Source organism: Phoenix dactylifera, chromosome 15 (assembly GCF_051530095.1).
Source record: "Phoenix dactylifera cultivar Ajwa chromosome 15, Ajwa_hap1_PhDact_Kaust_v1.1, whole genome shotgun sequence".
In the NCBI taxonomy this organism is placed as follows: Eukaryota; Viridiplantae; Streptophyta; class Magnoliopsida; order Arecales; family Arecaceae; genus Phoenix; species Phoenix dactylifera.
In genome coordinates this window covers 3,501,485-3,523,845 of record NC_143204.1, presented here as the reverse complement: position 1 = coordinate 3,523,845, position 22,361 = coordinate 3,501,485, and the positions used below count along the sequence as shown (strand labels likewise).

General features: G+C 39.7%; 1 protein-coding gene across 14 annotated transcripts in view; it reads left to right on the top strand.

Annotated features, from left to right (window-relative positions):
• Positions 1-21,525, top strand: part of LOC103721441 (uncharacterized) — a 46,420-nt gene extending 24,895 nt beyond the window's left edge. The window contains exons 3-6 of one of the 14 annotated variants that reach the window (XR_015973622.2): positions 9,814-16,277; positions 17,222-17,300; positions 17,609-17,648; positions 20,904-21,525. Coding sequence is in view for 5 of the 14 variants with exons in the window: in XM_089927457.1 (XP_089783583.1) it covers positions 9,814-10,002; positions 16,160-16,277; positions 17,222-17,269 (355 nt within the window). In the remaining 9 variants the exon portion in view is untranslated. Of the gene's footprint in view, positions 1-9,813; positions 16,278-17,221; positions 17,301-17,608 lie in introns of all 14 variants that reach the window. The other 13 variants (XR_015973618.2, XR_015973621.2, XR_015973616.2 and 10 more) reach the window with 13 other exon arrangements.
• The last annotated feature ends 836 nt before the right edge of the window (positions 21,526-22,361 follow it).

Genomic DNA, 22,361 nt, shown 5'->3' with positions numbered 1-22,361 from the left:
AACGACAGCAGCGCAAGGGAGAAACTCGAAGATGCCTGCGAAGAGAAAAGCGGACGGGGGAGGGCCCCCGGTTAAATAGGCGGAAGGGCGGGTGACGCCTCGGTGACGCCAGAGGACGCCTGGCTGCCGAAGGATCGCTAGCGCCCCAAAGGCGAATCGACGCCATTAAGGAAGGATGTCCGCCGAAATCCGCAGACTGCCAGATCAGCGACAACCGCTATACACCATAAAGGAGGCGGGGAGTTCGAAGCGCGCGCGCCTTTCCGAGGGATGGTGGTAATCTCGAAGCATCACTCCCTTCACCCATTCCCCTCCTGGTTCCAGGCTCGGAAGTGGGGGGCTACTGTTACGGGGGAATTTAGCCACCATGCCCCACGTGACCGGCACGCGCGCCCAGGAAGACTACGGCAGTCCCTTGATCCAGCAATCCGACCCCGAGTCGGATATCTTCGGCTCCGCAGCCCGACCCCGAGTCGGCTGCCCCTTGATCCAGCAATCCGACCCCGAGTCGGATATCTTCGGCTCCGCAGCCCGACCCCGAGTCGGCTGCCCCTTGATCCAGCAATCCGACCCCGAGTCGGATATCTTCGGCTCCGCAGCCCGACCCCGAGTCGGCTGCCCCTTGATCCAGCAATCCGACCCCGAGTCGGATATCTTCGGCTCCGCAGCCCGACCTCGAGTCGGCTGCCCCTTGATCCAGCAATCCGACCCCAAGTCGGATATCTTCGGCTCCGCAGCCCGACCCCGAGTCGGCTGCCCCTTGATCCAGCAATCCGACCCCGAGTCGGATATCTTCGGCTCCGCAGCCCGACCTCGAGTCGGCTGCCCCTTGATCCAGCAATCCGACCCCAAGTCGGATATCTTCGGCTCCGCAGCCCGACCCCGAGTCGGCTGCCCCCTGATCCAGTCATCCGACCCCGAGTCGGCAATCTCTCGACAACAACAGACTGTTCCTCTGAGGCACGCCGCGGCTCCCTGCTCCACTACTCCCTGCAACGGCCGTATCCGGCGCTGCCCCACGATCCCCTATAACAGCCGTACGAAGCGGAGCTCCACTATGCCCTGCCAGGGCCGTACCCAGCGCTGCCCCACGACGCTCTGTAACGGCCATGTCAGTGGCAGCCCCATCGTGCCACACGATGACGAATCCCCGGAAAAACCCCCCAGCCTGATATATATGGGGCTGGGGGGGGAGGGGGGGGTAAGAAAAGGTTTTCCAGAGTATTCTCTTATCCGTTACTACTATCTCTCCTTCTCCTTCAATCTCCTCTGACTTGATCGTCGGAGGGCCCCTACTACCCCAGTGGTGGTGCGAGGCTTGCCTGCAGGTTTTCCGGTGGAAGGTGGAGCGCAATCAACCCAACTCCAAGGGAACCCCGTTCACACCGCTGTGCCAATCGTTCTCGGTTTGGACCACCAGCAACAGTACCTATAATTGAATATTCAGTAGGTCTTTCAACTAGATTCCATACTTTGTTTCTAGTAAATTGGTTTAATTCTTCTTGCATTGCATTTATCCAATTTACATCTTTTTCAGCTTCTTCTATGTGTTTGGGCTCAAAATGAGAAACAAAAGCTAGATGATTATTTAAGTTCCTAAGGGATGCCCTAGTCCTAATAGGTTGAGATGGATTATTTAGAATTAATTCCTTAGGATGCCCGTGAGCATACCTCCAAGCTTTAGTTAGTCCATGATCCACAATAGCCTCTTGGCTTGATGATGCACCTTCAATTAATTTTTGATTATCATCTTGTAATGTCATCTCATCTATCTTTTCTTCAAGAATTTCAGCATCATCATCAAAATTAACTCTCTTGCTAGAAGAGATGTCACTAGAATCATCAAATACAACATGTATAGATTCTTCTATAACTAGGGTTCTTTTATTAAAGACTCTATAGGCTTTACTAGTTGTAGAGTAACCTAAGAATATGCCCTCATCAGATTTAGAGTCAAATTTACCTAGATTATCTTTCCCATTGTTATGAACAAAACACCTACATCCAAAAACATGAAAGTAGTTTACCTTTGGTTTTCTGTTTTTCCAAAGTTCATAAGGTGTTTTCTTTATAATGGGTCTCAATAGAACTCTATTTAATATATGACAAGAAGTATTAATGGCTTCTCCCCAAAAGTACTTAGGGAGGTTACTTTCACATAACATAGTTCTAGCCATTTTCTCTAGAGTTCTATTTTTCCTCTCCACAACTCCATTTTGTTGTGGTGTCCTAGGTGCAGAGAAATTATGGGTTATCCCCTTTTTACTACAAAACTCATCAAATAACTGATTTTCAAATTCAGTTCCATGGTCACTTCTAATGGCTATGACTGAAGAATCTCTAGCATTTGTTACTTCCTTATGGAACTTTCTAAAAACTGAAAAAGCTTGATCTTTATGTGCTAGGAACATAACCCATGTGTATCTAGAATAATCATCTACAATGACTAGACCATATTTATTTCCACCTAGACTAGTGGTTCTAGTTGGTCCAAATAGGTCCATGTGTAGTAGTTCTAGAGGTCTAGAGGTAGAGACACACTTTATAGATTTAAATGAGTTCCTAGATTGTTTGCCAAATTGACATGCTTCACATATTTTATTCTTTTCAAATTTTAATTTTGGCAAACCTATCACGGAATCTCTTTTAACTAGTTTGGTTATTGTGTCCATGCTTGCATGACCTAACTTACGGTGCCATAACCAACTAGCATCATTATCCTTAGTTTCATTAACAACTAAACATTGGTTATGTTTGGCAAGATCTTCAAGGTCTACAACATACACATTCCCACGTCTAATTCCTTTAAAAACTAAACTATTGCCATTTGGGTTTGTTATAATGCATAGTGATGGTTTAAACATAACATCATAACCTTTATCACATAATTGACTAATGCTTAATAAGTTATGCTTAAGACCATCAACATATCTAACATTATCAATAAAAGTAGAAGGGGTAATTTGAACTTTACCAATACCAATGATGTGACCTTGGTTGTTGTCTCCAAAAGTCACAGCACCTCTCTTCTTAGCTTCAAGGGTGAAAAATTGATCCTTGTCACCCGTCATGTGCCTTGAGCAGCCACTATCCAAGTACCAGCAATTTTTGTTGACCTTGGCTGCAAGACACTCCTACACAAGCAGATCATATAATCTTAGGTACCCAAGTTTTCTTGGGTTCTTCATGGTTAGTCATATTGGTTCCTTTTGGAACCCATACCCTTTTAATTTTTTTTTTAGTTTCCCTTTCCTATAGTTACATACATTTGCCTTATGTCCTACAGTTCCACAACAAAAGCAGATTACTTTCTTAGTTTTGCTTTCTCCAGCTTTAACAAAGAAGTTACTAAGAAGTTTTTGCTTATTTTTAGGTTTATATTCTAAACCCGCTCTATTAAATACCGCTCGTTGACTATTAAGTATCATATTCAATTTTTCTGAACTATATGTAAATTTTTCAACCAAAGGTTTATATTTTTCAAGTTCTTTAGTTAGTGTTTGATTTTCTGCTTTTAGATCATTTAGTTCTTTTGTGAGATCCTTGTTTAAGATTTGTTTATGTTTTTTAGGTTCTAATGTTTCTTTATTCAGCCTTTCATTTTCTTTAGTTAAGGTATTAGTCTTTTGAGTTAAAAGTTGGTTGCTTGTCTTAAGTTCTATATTTTCTTTGGTGATTAATTCCTTATCCTTAACTAATTTATCGTATTTATGTAGGTATGATTGATTAGCTATTTTTAGTTCTTTATTCTTAAGATTTATGGCCTTATATTCTATCATTAATTCATTAAATGCATCATAAAGTTCATCAAATGTAAAATCTAGATGCGATTCGGACGTTACCTCATTTTCATTGGCCATGAAACAGAGATTGGCCTTTTCTTCTTGTTCATCATCCGATGATGATGATGAGTCCGAGTCCGATAGGGTGGTGACGAGAGCTTTCTTCTTCTTGTATTTGCTCCCTTTCTTTAGTAAGGGACACTCAGCTCGAATGTGCCCCGGTTTCTTGCACTCATAACACCCAATCCCCTCACTTTCCCTTTCCTTACCTTTATCCTTGCGGTAGGAATTTGAGGGGCCTCTCCTTTGATGATAGGACTTCTTGTGGTTGATGAATTTTCTGAACTTGCGCACAAGAAGAGCCTCACCATCATCTCCTTCAAGCTCTTCTTCTTCACTGCTGCTGCTGCAAGACAAGTCTTTGTTAGATGAAGTAGATTTAAGAGCTATTACCTTTTTCTTATGGGAGGACTCTTCTTCGCTGTGCTGCTTCATTGTTAGCTCGTGGGTCATTAGGGATCCAAGGAGCTTTTCAAGTGGAAGCTTGTTCAAGTCCTTGGCTTCTTGGATTGCCGTCACCTTGGCTTCCCATGACCTTGGTAGACAGCGAAGAATTTTTCTGACAAGATCACTGTTAGTATAATTTTTGCCAAGGCTTTTTAGGCCATTGACAATGTCAGTAAACCTAGTGAACATGCATGTGATTGTTTCATTAGAATCCATTTTAAATAGTTCATACTTATGAACCAAAATATTTATTTTGGATTCTTTGACTTGATTCGTGCCCTCATGGGTCACTTCAAGTCTGTCCCAAATCTCTTTTGCAGAATTGCAAGTTGAGACCCTATTGAATTCATTTCTATCTAAGGCACAGTAAAGCACATTCATAGCTTTAGAATTTAGTTGTGCCTTTCTCATGTCATGCTCATCCCAATCCTTTTCTAGTTTGGGTACAGTGACACCCTCTACATATATGGATGGGATGTATGGCCCATTTACTACAATGGTCCACATCTCATAATCTTGGGCTTGGATGAATATTCTCATCCTAGCCTTCCAATATGAGTAGTCGGATCCATTAAAGAATGGGGGTTTTTGGGTGGACTGACCCTCAATGTGGGAAGATCCAAATGGGGTTGTCATTTTGATCTTTGACTCTTAGGGTAGAAGAGTTTAGGCTCTGATACCACTTGTTGCCCAGATAGACAACCCAAGAGGGGGGGTGAATTGGGTTTTAAAAGAATTTAGCTATTTAAAACGTTGTGGATGACTAATTAATGCTTTACCCAGATGATTAATTAATTGCTATGTGCTGTGAATGAAATGAGAGTAAAGGAAAGAGACAAACAATCACAAACACAAGGATTTTATAGTGGTTCGGAGCTAACCCTTGCTCCTACGTCCACTCCCCAAGTCTCACTTGGAAATTCACTATAACCCCTTGGATTACAGCCGGTTGTTTTACAAGCTCACAACCAAACTTGTTGTTTTACGAGCTCACAATGAACTCGGTCGGTTTTCCCAGGCTCACCGACTAGAACCACCCCGATTGTTTTTCCGGGATCACAATCGAACCCTTACACACGTTGGTTTTACACTCGGCTCACCAACCAACCTCAAGACTCTTGATTCAATCCCCCGATTGAATCAAGCAAAGACAAGTTGTAAATAAAAGGGACAAACAGAAAACAAAGCTTCTCAAAAGCAGATAAGCAACAATATAAACAGAAGAGAAGTTAGAAGCCCTCAAACACGTTTGAGTTGGAGTTGAGTAGGGCTTCTCGAACTTCGGGTCTCCTTTTGAATGTGTGATCGACTTGAATGCAGGAGGAGGCTTCCTTAAATGCTGGGAAGAGGAAGTTGGATGGAGTTAATGTCGCTCTTCCCTCTTTTCCGTTGAAGAACAGGTTGCAGAGATTGAATGCTTGATTTCTTTGAGTGGAATAGTTGTTCTCTGCCTTGCTACAGTCCTCTGTGGCTATTTAAGCCATCCCCCACGGAAACTAGCTGTTAGAGACCTTTTTCTGCCCGTTCTGCACACTCTGCACAGCCTGACAATATGTCCGTTGGTGGGTTGCAGTCGACTCGCGCGATCAGGAGTCGACTCGGCTGTAGCGGGAGTCGACTCATGCTTTTCTGGAGTCGACTCGGCAACTGTTCCGGATTTGAATTAAAGTCGCCTCTTCGACTGGGAGTCGACTCGACTTGACCCGGAGTCGACTCGCCAACTTCTGGAGCTGACTTGGCATTTTCGGAGTCGGCTCGTCCCATGAAGTCCGTGGATCTATTTTTGAATTTGGTCCACTCGAGTCGACTCGACAATCCTGGGAGTCGACTCGGCGCTCAGAGCCCGAACTCCCGATCTACTGTCTTTTGACTCGTCCAGTCTTGGAGTCGACTCGAACTGTTCCGGAGTCGACTCGGCTCTCAGTTTCCGAAACTTAGTCTTCTGTGTTTTTAGTGAAGCGCTGCCTTGGAGTCGACTCGAGCTGTCTGGGAGTCGACTCGAATCTCAGAGACAGCAACTTGGTCTTCTGTCTTCTTTGGGGTCGCGGTGTCTCGGAGTCGACTCGTGCAATGCGGGAGTCGACTCGAATCTCAGAGTCCAAAAACTGCCCTCTGACTTTTTCTTTGTGTACCGCTGAGAGTCGACTCTCGCTTTCCTTGGAGTCGACTCGCGTTCCACAGGAGTCGACTCGAATCTTAGGGTCGAAAACCGCTCTCTGACTTTTCTGCCTGTAACTCCTTGGAGTCGACTCATACCTCTCCGGAGTCGACTCGGTAAACATCGGAGTCGACTCGCGCACTTCAGGAGTCGACTCGCTGACAGGTTTTAAGTTGATTCCTTCTGTCTGTCTGTCTGTTCTCAGTCGGAGTCGACTCATAATGATCCGGAGTCGACTCGAGCCCGTGCCAGTGATCCTGATACGCTTGGAGTCGACTCGTAATATCCTGGAGTCGACTCGAGTCTCAGACTTTGGTTCAAACTGACTTCTTAACTTATCCAAAATATCTTGAACCAAGTCTAGAGACACTTAGACAAGATTTTCACTGAAACACTCAATTGAATTCATTAGTAGACAAAAGATATACTCAAATGCTTTGAGCTCATCAAAATCAAATAGGGTTTTAATCAATCACTCCACAGAGACTCATTTAGTTTTTCCTCATTAATGATGAGTTTCTCCTCTTATGCTGCTTGCAATGCATATGTTAGACAAATTCTTTCCTTAATTATATCTTGTGTGTAGGAAAGGGCCTTTGATGCAGCATTGACTAATTCTATTTGAATTTCATTTGAAAGTAGATCCACAGAGAAAACTGACCTTGCTGCATCATCTTGGTTATCATTTTCTAGCAGAATTGGATTGGAACTGCCATTGTTGACCTCAAAAGAGGAGAAAAATTCTAAACAGAAGGGGTTTGTAGAAGTAGAGGTGCCTGGTTGCAAGAGATTTGAGCAATTGAAACTTGGTACCGATAAAAACTTATCCATGAGATCCAGCTTCACAACTCTTTTTGGTAAGCTAGCCATTGGAAGAACATTATCTTCTATCATTGGAAATTCCTTTTCAACTTCATTATAGAAATCCAAATCCTGAACAACCTTGCCATGCGAAGTGCATGTATGGAAGATGTTGTGGTGTAACTAGTCTTCTTCATTAGCTCCCCCGGTCGTATTAAGGTTGCGGTGGATCACCAAGGCTTCACTTTTATTGGCATGCACAACTCTTCCCGCTTGAATCTTATCCCACTTTACCGACTGTTCTTCTTCTACATAAGATTCTTCTTTCACCCGAGAGATGAGCTTCTATTTGCGCAATCAATTGTAATATGTGTAAATCCTTGGCACTTGAAACACTTGCGAGGGTTAGAGGCCATTGTGTTAGAACAGCTGGGGTTGTTGAGGATGCCATTATCCTGCTTTTGAGACGGTTGGGAGGTACTAACTTTGGAGGGTGTTGATGTTTTCAATACAGAACTTCTTTGGTTGGATGCTCTATCTCTATACCTCAGAATGCGTGAATTATTTATCCTTAGTTGTTGCTTTTTGATTTTTGTTGCCAATTGTATCATACCATTCAACTTTCGATAGGGTTGGAGTCGCACAACTTGCTCAATTTTTGGCTTTGGTCCTCTAAGATATCGCGCTACAATTTGCTCTTCGGGCTTCTTGATGGCGCACATCATGAGGAGTTACTCGAATTTCATGGTGTACTCTTCTATGGTCATGTCGTTTTGCTGGAGATTGTAGAGTTTAAGGAATTTATTTTGATGATAATCTTTCGAGAAAAACTTACTTTGAGTTTGCGATGCATCTTGTCCAACATTCGGATCTTGCTGCATCTTTCATGCTTACATTGTCGTTTCAAATTTTTCCACCAGATTGATGTGTACTTTTTAAGCTTAATGACGACTAAGTTTACACATCGATCATCAAGAACTTTATTAAGCTCAAAAACTTGTTCAATGTAAAGCCAATCAACGAACTCATCAGGTTGCAGACATCTTTCAAAATTGGGGATGTTTATTTTGATGCCGAAGTCACGATTCTTGCAATGTGATCTTCGTTCACTTTGGTGACGGATATCTTTTTTGCTCGATGGAGATGCTCTTCTATTGTAAAATGGGTTGAAATTTTCCACTTCGTTATTGAAACACTAGCATTTATCATCCAAGGGTTTTCTATCAGAGTAGCGATTAGAATGCTTACAATATTGGCATTCATGTTTCTCTTGCCGTTGATAAAGCCGCCAATGTTCTTGTTGAAGTTGTTCAAGTTGGCGATGCAATTCATCTAATTCGATGTCTCACAGATCTTGCTTACATTCAAAATGCCCTTCGACATTGCGGCGGCAGGGTGACATCTTGAAACCATGCTCTAATATCAACTGATGCCAAGGATGTGTTGAACTTAGGTTGAAAACTCGAAAGAGGAAGGATATGTCAGTGCAACTGATTGTAGTGAGGTAGAAACCCCACTACTGTATGTACAACACAAGGTGATAGAGCGGGCGGAGGATAGTTGGAAGAGGAGCTGGGGTGGATCACTTGCTTCTAAGGTCGAACACACCGCCTTGCCTGGCCACTCTAAGGATACAATTCTCGCATGCTCACTCGCAAATCTTAGGAATCCACCAAAATGGAGAAGAAAGAGAATAGAAAGAAAGCGATACAAATTTCCACAGGAGAATTCTTATTAATTAATAACTCAACTATCTCAAGTATGGTTACAAAAGGAGCCCCAGTGGGGGGCAATTATAAGTAGAATAAAGGGACTCTTCTTCATCTTTTCAATATGAGATTTCTAGTCCTATTCTGACTCAAATAACCTAACTACTAACTTTTCTAATAATATCAAAAGTTTCAAAAAAAAAAGTTCACAAAAATTAAAAATCACTAGAATTAAGTAACATCAAACTTCCCTAATTGAGACAAAAGAATAATTAATCCCCAAAAACGTCGTGTCTCGAGACCCATGCGTATAGGACTTGCGATCCATGCATCCGGGACCCGCAACCCATGCGGCCGGGACTCGCGATCCATGCGGTGGCATGTGTGCTGGACATGGTCCCATGACTTGTGCAGTCTAGTCTCATGTCTAGTTCAACCCACGTCCACTCAATCAATTATAGACACTCCAGCATCAGGAAAAACCTGTTTTATCCAAACTTGGCATTCAACTATGCTTCAACCTATGCAAGTATCAATTGCATTGCCATTTTCTTTGCACATGATTGACAACATAATCACATTGCAATTGCTTAGATAATTGAGGCCCTCCAATGTTAGTTGGCACCGGGTTCTGCTTGGAGAGTCCACTAGTTTGAAAATTATATCATTTGCTCACAATGTAGGCAACTAGTCTCATTTTACATTGTTGGATAATATTCTTGAATATATGACATTCTAGGATACTTATGACACTGCTAATGACTTAATTGAACTTTATGGCACTTGTTCTAGTTTTTCTGTTTATGTTTTTGATTGAGTCTGCTTCTACTAATCAATTTCAATATGATATGTTCAGGAGAATCTTGCGGTTAGATGCAAGTCTTACTCTTCTAGAAGCAAAGTTAAGGAGCACATGTCCCAAGAAAGAGTTGGACGATGACAGTGGCTTCAAAGCCATGGGTTCTTCAAGCCAATCTATTCTTTCTAACCTGTTGCCACTAGATAAGTCATTATATCGACCTTGTGTATCCGGTGAATCTTCAAGGTTAGCGTTTCCTTTTACTTGTACCATTTTCCCCCCCTTCTCCCCATTGCTGTGATAATATTCCATTCTTTGTTTTTACTTGTTTGTTTTTAGGGGTGTAATTGACCTGATCTTGATTGAGCCTAGGACTAATCAAGTTTGGCTTGAAACATTTTCGGGCTTGAATTTTGATATCATCATCTATAGTTTGATTGAACCTGACTCAATCATAAATTCGCATTGAGCTGAACGCTAGGCTAATTGATTAGCTTGATAACCTAAAATGGAGCTGAAATTAATTCAAGATTGTATTAAGCTTGAATGAAACTGGATTCAAACTCTATTCAAAGTTGAATTAAAGTTCAATTTGTTTGATATTTAAATGTGGAAAACGATTAGTATTTAATTTAAAACAAAAAGTTGGAAAAAATATTAAATATACTATGAAATATATTATTAGTTATCACTCCATAAAACATAATATTAACTAAATAATTTTAACTAAGCCATCAAGCATGCCTTTTATATGGTAGTATATTATATAATGTATGTTATTCTGTATATTTTCAAGTCTTATTGAGTCGGATTGATTTTTGGCTTGGCTTGAAATTAATTTCTAGCCTATGAGTTAGGTTCAAGCTTCGTTCAATTAAATTTTAACTGAGTTTGATTTAGGCCTCATTTGGTTTGAACTTAAGCTTTGTAAATCAATTGACAGCCATATATGTGTTTTATTTGTATTATGATATATTTCTAGATTGCATGCATTTTTTCATACGCCTCTGAGGTATTGGAAGTGATTGCTTCTCTATAACTAGGATTCATAACCTCTACCATAAGGAACAATAAGCATTAAGCATCGTTCCAATTGCATGTCCTTAACTTTATAAAATATCTTCATTTCCAATGACACCATGAGGGTGACATCCCAATGCCCTCTAACAATGCAAGGCCTTTGGAAGCGCTCACACAACTCCCATCTATTTCTGTTCTTCCTTGAACTCTTGGTACAAGTCATATCATGTAAATCTAGTGGAGACATTAATGTTGGCATATTTGCTTTATCATTCTGCTTCCATGTTTTCTTTTACTTTGTGATTATGCTTAATCACTTTTTTTTTGGATTGGTACTTGTGATATCTATTCAAGAATTATGAACAATTTACTTGTAATCCATTTTGTTGGACATTTTTACCATAACTGATAATTTGTACCATTATTCTAATGATCATTAATTAGTTTTATATAAAGAAATTGCCTATGGATTTATAAGTACTTCATTTCCTACATTCTTACAGAGTTGCTTTCTGTGTCAATGCAAACTGAATAAATCTTTTCAACATTCAAGTTATCTTTATGCTGCTTCATTCTCTTAAATTTTTTCTATATAATCTAGCTTCTACTTTTCATGCATTTTTAGAGGCTCGACATATATTGCATATGGCCACAAGCCGGTTTTCTTTTTCTTAACAAATTCGGTGTCCACTGATACAATTAGTGTACTCATTTCAACTTCAGATTTCTTGGTTTTATCACAATCCTTAGAAACAAGTTTCATCACTTTGTTTCTTTAAGTATGCGCAAGCCTTCTCTTATTGCACAGCATTTTGAATATACATCATTGCTGGCTTTTGCAGTCTTGTAAATCTTTTCTTTATTGACCTTTATCCCACTAAATAATGAAAACAATCTAACAAGCCCTACAAATGAAAAACTATATGAACACCTTGTAAGCTTCAAATGCCTTGGTTTACAATCCAATGTAACTTAGATTGTGATGCATGAACTGTGTTTATAAACTATGTTTCATTCCTTTCTAGTTTTGTTGATTTTAGTTTCTTATATGTCATTTAGCAAGCAATGTGCTGTACTTAAATTTCTTTGATATATAATAAATTTGATAATATGCATGTAGATGCATCCATGCACATTCAGAGTATATATTGCCAAATTGTTGAGTCCTACCTTGCAGGAACTATATAAACTAAAGCTAGAGGCAGTTGCATGTGACAATTATGAGGGATCAAAGAATAAAACAAAAAATGTGTGTCCCCATCATTACTCATCCTCTCCATATCACTGTTCTCTAAAAAATTCTTATTCTATTGGATCCCCATAATTGTGACTCTGATGGTAGGACTATATGTCACATAACTCAAATTTCAGTTCCTCTAGTTTATCAAAAAGACCCAAATTTCTATGTTCCTAGTGTTGCTTCTTAATAGGAGTTAATTTTAGAAGCAATCATCTCAAGTCGTTCAATATCCCTACTTATCCACCATGCTAATGATTTCCAACAATATGGGGATTTTTGTCTCAAAGAAACAGTTTCAATTCTCAGTCTTTCTTCACTTGGTGAGGTTTCATGCAATCCCTATTAACCCCCCTTCCTCTCTCACACACATACATTTGTCATCTCTTTAAGAATCTCTTCCCTTTATTGTGATATACTGACTCCATTACAAGTATAACTTTTAAAAAAAATCGATTGAGCCCTAATTTGTGAATCCATGCTCATGCATTTTGATCTCCTACTCAGATCCTTTTGATTGCTCATTCCATAATGAAACATATCCATTTGACATATATCTGCCCCCATAAATTCTATCTCATAAAAGCCTCATCATTTTGCTCGCTTCATCATGAGATCTAGCCATTTTGCATTTTTCACCCCATCAATTCTATCTTGTATCTGTCTCAAAATTTTGGTCTCAAGTATCCACTTCATTGCAAGCATCACAGCATCACAAACTTTTCTTTTGGTTCTCTCTGATAGAAGAGTTGGTTTAGAGCTGTTGAATCACAATTGATTAGCCATAGCTGTTGGGTTACATCTTAATGTCTTGCATCCACCCTCTTGAATCCTATAATAACGCACATGACCTAATGAAAAAGGTAAATAACACTCCATGTCCTAGCAAAGTTCGTTCATGGAAAATGTTTGAGAATACATAAATATAGGAGAACATAAGGTAGATGCTGGAGAGAGTTAAGAACTTCGAGTATTCCTATAGATTAACTATATTATTATAAACTAAATACTAGAATATCTACAACATATTAAAATATCTCCAGCATATTAAAACATCTACAACATTGTTGTTTTCATTGTTTGCCTTATGATAAGAAAAGATTTTTGTATATACATGCTGCCCAAGATTTTCCGTCTTAATATCGGACCCCACACCAATGGCATGCTGGTAAAATATGGATTTGCCTAGTACGGGATTCAGTTCAGCTTATCGAGACTCGGTTCGTTATTGAGTCTCGGTTCATTATTGTGTAGTGTATGATATTGCCCTGGCACAAGGTTATATGCACCGGCATGGTGAACCTTACCATTTCAAACATAACAACTTTGATGGTTATTATGATACAGAAATAAAATAATTCAAACAGTAATCCTTGAAGAAAAGATTGGGTTAATAGTGGTATTTTTCAATGTCATAACAATGCAGGACACTTTTGGCTATTGACAATTATATGCGTATAATGATGTTTACTAAAGCCATAAATTAGGCTTTATGCAGGATAGTTCTATTAGCATTCTCAAAATGATTATTTTATTAAAAAATATTATTTTAATTTGCTGAAATCAAGTGGTACCCACTACTGATTGGTACTTGCAAGAGTATGCATTAATACCAACATCAGTGTGACTAGTATTGAACTAACAGTTGATGGGGTGGCAAAAGTGACAATCTATATGTGTGTATATATATATTTCCGCCAAGAGATCGATGACATGGTGGAAACCCTCGACAACTGAAAAGGATTCTCACTCGAGATGATGATGGTTCGCTGATCGGTGTCCTCTATTGGGTTTCACAAGGCGATGGCAATGGAGGTGGCGTTGGGGAGGAAGGTGGATGCATTGGGAAGGTAGGGAGGGACGTGGGCAAGGGAGAGGAAGATGCATGCACTGACATGGCTTTTGGATCCTTGTAGTGATTCAAGGAAGGTTGGAGGGATATTTATGGGTAGGGTGCATGGTGGTCTAGTTCTGGTATTTGCTAGGGCATTTGGATCCGCATCAAGATGCATGTTCACCTCCCCCCATTGAAAAACCAATTATTCTCCAGCCTATTTCTTTCTCTTTTAGGCTTAGCTCTCTTTGTCCCAAACCGATGGCATCCGCACCCACCAAGGCCATCCTCCCACCCAGAGGAATCTCCAGATCAAGGCAATGGTGGTAGAGGGGATGAGGCCGATGTTGTTCATGGAAGAGAAGTTAGGGTAGGCAAGGTTGGAGCTGCTAGAAGGTCCATGTACATGGACTGCATGTCAGTTCAGTGTCGGGATGTCCCTCATATCGTGAGTTGATAAAGACCGGACTAGTACAATACCAATCTGACAGAAAATTGTTACCACCATTTGTACAGGTATTTAAATCCTTGTTATTAATGTTTGACTTTTCAACAAATGATGTTCTAATCAACAATATTTTTTTACATGCATAGATTTGGATAACATGCTACTTTTACTTGCCATCCTGATTCAGTGAATCAATTCATCCTTGCTTTGTCTTAATCCTATTATTGCTCCTTGAACAATCTTTGGGCTTTGTTATCTCATCATTGATGGTGCACTCATATAATTTCTTTTTTCCTCTCCACTAATTGATCATGCACCTTCAATTTCCATCACATCATTGACTAAGGTAGTGTACTAAACCAATCAGTTTCTTCAAATATTTTTCCATGTCTGAATTGGCATATCATTTGGTCACAATGCTGCATTTTTTGCATTCTATTCTAAGCTGCCTCATCTCCTCAGGAATTCTTCGATCGTTATGTTCTAGCCTTCTAGGTGTTAATAGAAAACAGACATTTTGCTCTGTTTATGCCACCGGTAGAGGTTTTTCATTTAGAAATTTTGTATTCTATGACCATGAGTAACAAAACATGTACATCCACTGGAAAGAGACAGTATAAGAAAGCCAAGGAGTGTGGAAAATAATATAATTTTGAGAGAAAAATGATAGAGAAAAATTGTTCACTAAGGGCACTGTGTGCCATCAGTGAGCTATGAAATAATTTTTACATTAGGGTTTTTGAGGTCATGATGTTGATTGATTGCTGGCACTTGTCATTAAGGTTTTCAATGATTGAAATAGTAGAAGTATGTAACAACCACTATAAAAGGCTTTTCTTATTAGCTGCTACATAGACCTTTTAAACTCTTATGCATCCATGAGCAAGGTACACCGAACCGGTACCGGTCGACTATCGGATTGGTTTGGACCAAATCGAATCGGTACCGAACCGGTACCTTGGTTCGCGCCATGGCCACTCTGCGTGGCCAAAAAAAAAATGACCATAGTGCGGAGCGCTGTGGTCAGATCAGACCACAACGCGGACGCGCTATGGTTTTTGTGGCCACTCCGCATGGCCAAAAAGAAAATGACCATAGTGCGTCAAATCAGGCCACAACGCGGAGCGCTATGCTACTTTGCGTGGCCAAAAAAAAACACAACGCGGAGTGCTGTGGCCACTCTGCATGGTCAAAAAAAAACACAATGCGTTCGCGCTATGATCAAATCAGGCCACATCGCGGAGCGCTATGGCTACTCTGTGTGGCCAAAAAAAAAATTTGATTCGCGCTATGGCCACAGCGCGTCTGTGCCGTGGTCAAATCAGGCCACAAAGCGCGTCCGCGCCGTGGCCACTGCGTGGCCAAAACGGCCACAATGCGTCCACACTGTGGTCAAATCAGACCACAGCGTGTCTGCGCTATGGTCGCTATGGCCACCCCGCGCAGGCGCGGTTCCCAGCAAGCGCCCGCGCGTACACCGGTTCGCATCAGTACAAAACAATAGCAAGCTTTTACTAGTCCAGTTCGCACCGGTACGTGCCCCATACTGCTCGGTTCCGGCTCCTATAGGGTCAGAACCGTTTTTCACCGCGGTACCGGACCGGTTCGGTACGTGCTGAACCAGCCGGTACGGGCTGGTTCAGCATACCATGTCCACGAGGACTTGAATCTTGGCTAATGTTGAAATATGTAAGTGGTAGGTGTTTAATGCTTTAGCATGCTAACTTTATGATGTGCATCCTTGGACTGGGCTCCAACAGGTTTGCTGATATGTGTTTTGCAGTACTTACAATCATAATGCTACAAAATGTGCCTATAGGAAAGGACCTATACGGTGCTATAAAAACTTGATAATTTTCTGCAGAGTAAAATCTATACAAAAAGGATTCAAGCATAAAGGCCATAATAAGTGTAGATCCGGAAAAAGAGGTCATCGTCATATATTTGCGCCATTTCATGCTCTCAGACAGTCCACATGTGAGGTAACAAGATTTGCACCAGTATTGGCCTTTTTCTTGTCTTTGCATCCTTGGCTGTTGACATGTATCAGCCACACAGGCCACAGTCTTGTGTCAGCTAAAGTGTCTGTTTGATCTTCTTTCATGGAGTCCCTATATATCTAATGCGCACTATATGACTAAGGGGTTCGGATTAAGTAACCATCATCCCCACTAAAGGCAAGCTCTCATTGTTCACCACATCAACGGTCTCTTGAGTATCCTCATGTTTTTATATCATCATCATATTGTTCCCGGTGACTTCAAACAGCAATCTTGTTTGATATCTAACCTTACATGCTGGTATAGTGTGTCCTTTAATTTGCTTTTCTTGTAACCTGTGTTTACTAGTAAGTTGAACTCCCAATAACGCCACCACTTTTACATACCTGGAATGAATTTGTTCTTCACGGGGACTCAGGTCCTCACTGCTTGATGTCCATTCTTCACAAGAAATTCAGGCCTTTAGGCTGTGTTTCATTGTGATGGAAGTGAGAACAAAAATGTGGTCAATGGGGTATTATGCTTAGATTGATGCCCTCACTTTGAAGCAATGTTTAACCATTGCCTCTAGAGCTTTATGGTCTGATAAACAGCATGAAATCTTTGTAGACGAGGTATTGATGTTGATATTCAAATGCTTGAACCATGATCAAGGCTCTAGCTCATAAAATTTACGCTGTTAAATCGATGGATTATCTTTAAGTGTTATGTAGTAGTTTGAGTATTGTGTCCACTAAGATGAGAGTAGCTTTCTTATTAGGGATCAGTATAATCTAAGCCTTCTGTAAGGCTGCATCTTCTTTTTCTAATAGAAAAGCCAATTTTAATCTTATTTATGATCACTTGCTTTACTCAAGTCCAAGTCATTTGGGCTGTTGTGTCTAATCTACTTGCTAACATTCTCTCAACGGCTTATCGATTGCCAGGGCTTCTACCGATGTTCAGCAGTTAAGTTCAGCATTACCATTCTTTGAAAGGTCCCACAGCCAAACTTCGTCAGAATAAGTACGTTAGCAGTATCTATTAGTGGTTTCATGTTCTTTTTCTTTTTCTATATACTTATTTCTCAATTGTCAACATTCCTTGAATTTCCAATGTGTGATTATTTGAATCGTTTGTGAAGGTTCACTTATTTTTCAACCAATGCTTATTACTGCTTCATTGATTTTTCATCAGATGTTTCAATTTTGTACTTGACACCTGTACTTTCTTTCAAAATAGTAATTTTTGTATATGGTTTTATGCTTGTATCTTATTAGTTTTACATTCTAAATTTTAAGGCATAAATGTTTGTGATCTTGAGATGACAACAGGTGGAAGCAGTCTACAGTGCATTTCTCCCTGGCCTATGGAGTACGGACGCATTCCATAAGCTGTACTAAATTTGATTTTCTTTTTTCTTTTCCTTTTTAATGCTACAAAATTCATCTGTCATAGCTTGACTTTCTTCCGATGACACATTCTGTTTGATTATTTCGATTTCATCTCAGTTGGTGGTTATCATAATGTGTCATAGGATGTGTCACTTAGGATTCTGGGCTGGTATGTAATTTAAGATTTCATAGTTAAATTCTTTATTCAAGTAAAATGTATTGTCACCTTAGGTGCCCTTCAGAGATGTATTATTAACAATAAAAAGCTGTACCTTTAATCTGTCTTCCATAAAGGTCAACCTGTTGTTTTTGTTCAGTGTTTATCTAATTGTTGACCAAATAGAATGTGAAGGACTAATAAAGGAAGTGAGCTTCTATACTGAACCAGATGTTTGAGTGTTTAGTTCCTGAGTGGCATGGAGAAATACAGATAAGTTGGGACTTGGGAACCTATTAATCTCCACCATATTTTGTTATGGTGAAAAGTTATTGGGCTTAGTTTTCACTGCTCTCTCCCCTGCAAAATGTCCTCGTCTCCCACCTAAGCCACACCCTGTTACTTTTAGCTAAGCAATAGAAATAGCACTGGCTAGCCAATGTATGGTTGATGGAATTGGGTAATTGAAACTCTGACACTTTCAAACCTTTATGTAGGAATAGATTGTGATCTAGAAGCTCAGAGACTTTGAACATGTCCAAGGAAAATCATGTTAAAGTTGTGGTATGTAGGATGGAATAATTATGACTTTGGGAATGCAGATGCTTACAAAGCCTGGATGCATAAACACTGATCATCTTAGGTTTGTGGGATGACTATAATTATAATTGTCTGTCATGACGTGGTCATTAGCTTTTTCTAAGAGTAGAGCTTTTATGGTACTTGTTTTACTTAAAAGTAAAATGAAGCTGGAAGATGTTGACAATTCTGTCCAGCTAAGTTGATATCATCTTGATAAATATATATTCTTCAATACTGCATTCTGCAATTTTTGTTTAATTCCTTTTGTCCTCATATAATTTTTACTAGAACATGTAAATCTAGGTGATATTCATTATATAGGTGCTGATATATTGTTTGCCTATCTGTGCAGATGTGCAATAGGTTGCCTCTACCTCGTTGTCAATGTTCTATCTTCGTTTTCCTTAATCTATGCAATCTTATAAGGAAGAAAATTAAAATCATTTTAAACCAAGTATCTTCAATCCGTGGGTTCATTAGTTGTTTATTGTTGAGCCAACATTCTTGCATATGAAAGTTAACCACCCACCAATTCTCTAGCCAATTCACCTTCATAACCCTTTTTTGTTTCGTTTTTTTCTGCTTCTTTCTGTTTCATAACCCACCTTCATTTTTTTTTTGTTTCGTTTTTTTCTGCTTCTTTCTTTTTTTTTGCTTCTTTCTTCATAACCCACCAATTCACCTTAATCTATGCACCCCCCCCCCCACCCCCCCTCCCTTCCTCAAAACAAAACTCACCCATAATGGTAGAATTTGATCCCAGATATCTTCACCAGTCAAGTTATCACTTATCTCAGGAAATACAAAAGAATCTAGATTTTTTTGCTATCAAAAGAGGTTCCAAGGTTTGAGTCATGGGTGGTGCATCCCCAAGTATCTGGATCTTGTAATTTATGTTGGATGACTTCCCTCCCACAAACTCTCTCTCTCTCTCTCTCAAGAAAAAAGCAGAAAAAGGGATCTATGTGTTTATCATATGAGACTAAGAGAGCCACAAATGAGTTTTTTCAATAGAGGGAATGCACATGCACGTAGATGTGGGCATGCTTGCAAACCGAGAGAGAGAGAGAGGGAGAGGGAGAGAGCGAAGGAGGGGGGAAGAGGGGGGGGTGCGTGAAAAGAGAGGGAACTTCCATAACTATTGAGGCAAAGAATGAAATAGCGCGCGGGGGTTGGAAGATAGATAGGTGGACTCAATTGTGAGAGCACATGATACCCAAATGTCTTGTAAATCAATGGACACATGACATGATTTACCCACAAGATGTCAAGGTTCATTTACAAGGATAAGCTGAGCTTATAGATGATCATACTATTTTGTGACAACCACTGGGTGAACAATATAGTCAGTCGGATGAAACATCTCCCCATGGCTCAACAACCCAGCATACAAATGCTTATTAGGTCAAACGAGGATAATCAATCCAACTGCAATAAAACAAAAGAGGGATAAAGAGCCAGTTGACATGCAAAAATGTAATGTATTTAAGAATCCAACCTTACACCGCCACCCCTGATTATATCGAGTTATGGTCTAGATGCTCAGAAACTGGAAAAATGATGACTGAGCCATGATACTTAATATGAAACAATTATCCTTGACTGTCCACCATGACATCTGTACTAGCTCCTTATAGGACAGGTTGTCAGATGTTTACATTTGCAAAGTGAAATAAAGTTGGAAGTTGTCACATGCTGACAATCACATTCAGCTAAGCTTTTCCCCCAAAAATTGTATATTTTGCAATTCTCCATTCTGTAATTTATTTTTTCCTTGCTGCTTTCTGTCCTCTTTAAAATGTTACGAGTCCTTGTTTGAATACAGGTGATATCTAGTAAATATGGTACAATAAGTCATTTCTCTATCTGTATTTATGTTCAATAGGTTGCCCATGTCCATGGCCACAATCATGTTATCAAGTTATTTTTCTTTGTTTTCCTCATTCTATGTGAGTCTTTTATGCAATAACCATCTTTAGTATTCGATTGTTTCACTGGTAATTTGTTGTCAAGCTATGCATGCTAGCCAGTTCATTTTTGTCACAACTTTGATATTTCTTTCTCCCTCATGACATGTTTATCTGATCTTATATGGCGTATTATTATGCTTCTTTCAAGTAGTTCAACAGTAAGTTATCCTTTCTCATATTCTCTTCTTGTAGGTATTATCATATCATTTCTTTATTGCAACATCACAAAAATAGTGTTAGTTTGGAGTGAAACACAGTCCACTGCTAATAAGCTTGGTGCACTTTACATGTACTATCATGGGCCTTATTGGTCGGAGATTATATCAATTTTATTCTATATTCAGTTCCTACGGAGTTTGGTTTGCCAAACTTGAATTAGAGTCACTTTTTTTATTGTCAGTAATAGCCAGAGGCATCATATATATCAGCAAAAACCACATTTTTTGTGTCTTCAGAAAATTTGTCTTCGGAAAACCAATTTTATCTGCTGAGTGGTCGAATTTCTTCTTTCGACATTACCTTGCAGTTTCGGTTGGGGGGTTCAGTGGGCTGGGTTGCCTGCCTTTCTTGTTAACGAGTAACAATGCTGAGTCTACAAACGTGTTTTTATTGGTAGTCAAGTAATTGGAATCATTGGTATTCTTTTAAAGCTCCCGGTGGGAAATGGAAACAACTTCAGAGCCAGGCTTTCATGTCCAATGTGCTAATCTTTTGATTCTTTTATGACTGGGTTGAGGAAGGAACTTCTCTGGGGACTTTTGGTGAAGCATGCGCCAATAGCATGGTAGAAGCAGTCATCATCTCCTCCCTCATAAGCACTTTTGATCCAAATGGGGACATCTTTCTGGTCCGCATATTGTTTTGCTTGCTAAAGGAAGCAATTGCTAGCTGTTGAGGCAGTCGAAAGTATGCTGGAATTCAGGTCTGAACAAGCCATCCAACTCCATATATTGAAGAGGGATTATCTGATTAAAAGTTGCTATAGAAAAATCATATGCAATTGTCTGTGTTTTCCCTTCTTGTTGCTTTGGCTAGGTAAAGTGCATAAAAATTCCTCTTGTTCATGCATTTCTCTACTTTCCTAACTGGTGGGCTATTTTTTTTTAAAAAAAATTTCTCCTTTCAAGAGAAAGTTCTTACCTAGCGTAGTTGATTGTCTTGTGCAGTAATATTGGTTATATTGTCTCTACATATCAATTTCCTTCTCATTAAGATCGTTATTATTCCTCTTTGAGCAACAGCCTAGTTTTTAAGTCATTTGAGGTTTTTGCTAGGGGTGAAAGTGTCTGAGAATAATATTGGTTATACTATCTCTACATATCAATTTCCTTCTCATTAAGATCGTTATTATTCCTCTTTGAGCAAAAACCTAGTTTTTAAGTCATTTGACGTTTTTGCTAGGGGTGAAAAGTGTCTGAGAATCTTTAAATTGGACCGTTCTTGCCTCTCCAAAGGGAGAAAAAAAGGTCTGTCAAATGAATTAGAAAATAAAATACATCAACGCTGAATGCTTTTAATTGTTGAGCATGCAAGGCTTTTCCTGCCAACTTTCAAGAGTCCATTAGCGGTATTAGCTGAGTGCCCCGGTTTAGTTTTAGGGCCGATAAAACGCACCAGTGAAGCCTATACAGTGAATTTAGTTATAGCGGCAGCCAGCGACTGCATAGCTGATTTATTTTACGTACACTATTTTTGGCTTGGGGGAAGATATGTACGCAAGCCCTATTGTGTATCATTACTTATATATTACTTGTATTTTAAATGGTATATTTATAGTACGGATTGTAATAACAAGCAAAATAAGAACACAAAAAGTCATGCTTGACAAAAATCTACTAAAATGCAATTCATACACGCCAATCTTGTCCAAAATGCTCCAAACCAAAATTTTCAGCTCGTCCCCATGAAGAAGTGCTGGAAAAGATATGGACAATTAATCACAAAAAAATTCGCATCCTTGGCAAAAGGTACAAAATAATAGAAT